Consider the following 324-nt stretch of genomic DNA (forward strand, 5'->3'; position numbering starts at 1 on the left):
CCAGGAATGGACACATTTCTACCACCTCTCTGGGCAACCTGGGACACTGTCTTACCACACTCACTGGAAACTTCTTCTTCCTTCCATCTAGGCTAAATCTCCCCTCTTTTAGTTCAAACCCATCACCCCTTGTCCTGCCGCAACAGGTCCTGCTAAAGAGATTGTCCCTGCGGCACCAGTACGTCTCAGGAACTCACATCTTGCCGTGGTGGAGCCCCAACCGCTGACGTAGCAGGTGGTCAACTCCGACACTCTCAGCCAGGCGTCGGGCACGCAGGCAAGCTGGACATAGTAGCCGCATTGGACGGGCTGGTCCAGCTCCAG

The 324-nt window shown here is 56.2% G+C and overlaps 1 protein-coding gene across 1 annotated transcript in view; it reads right to left on the reverse strand.

Moving 5' to 3' along the window:
- Positions 1-321, reverse strand: part of LOC104498891 (acrosin-like) — a gene marked incomplete at its 5' end in the record, with an annotated part of 1,945 nt that extends 1,624 nt beyond the window's left edge. The window contains one exon of the mRNA XM_010142325.1: positions 198-321. Within this exon, the coding sequence (XP_010140627.1) occupies positions 198-321 (124 nt within the window). The remainder of the gene's footprint in view (positions 1-197) is intronic.
- Between the last annotated feature and the right edge of the window lie 3 nt (positions 322-324).

This window comes from Buceros rhinoceros, unplaced genomic scaffold (genome assembly GCF_000710305.1).
Source record: "Buceros rhinoceros silvestris isolate BGI_N320 unplaced genomic scaffold, ASM71030v1 scaffold7798, whole genome shotgun sequence".
NCBI classification, from domain to species: domain Eukaryota; kingdom Metazoa; phylum Chordata; class Aves; order Bucerotiformes; family Bucerotidae; genus Buceros; species Buceros rhinoceros.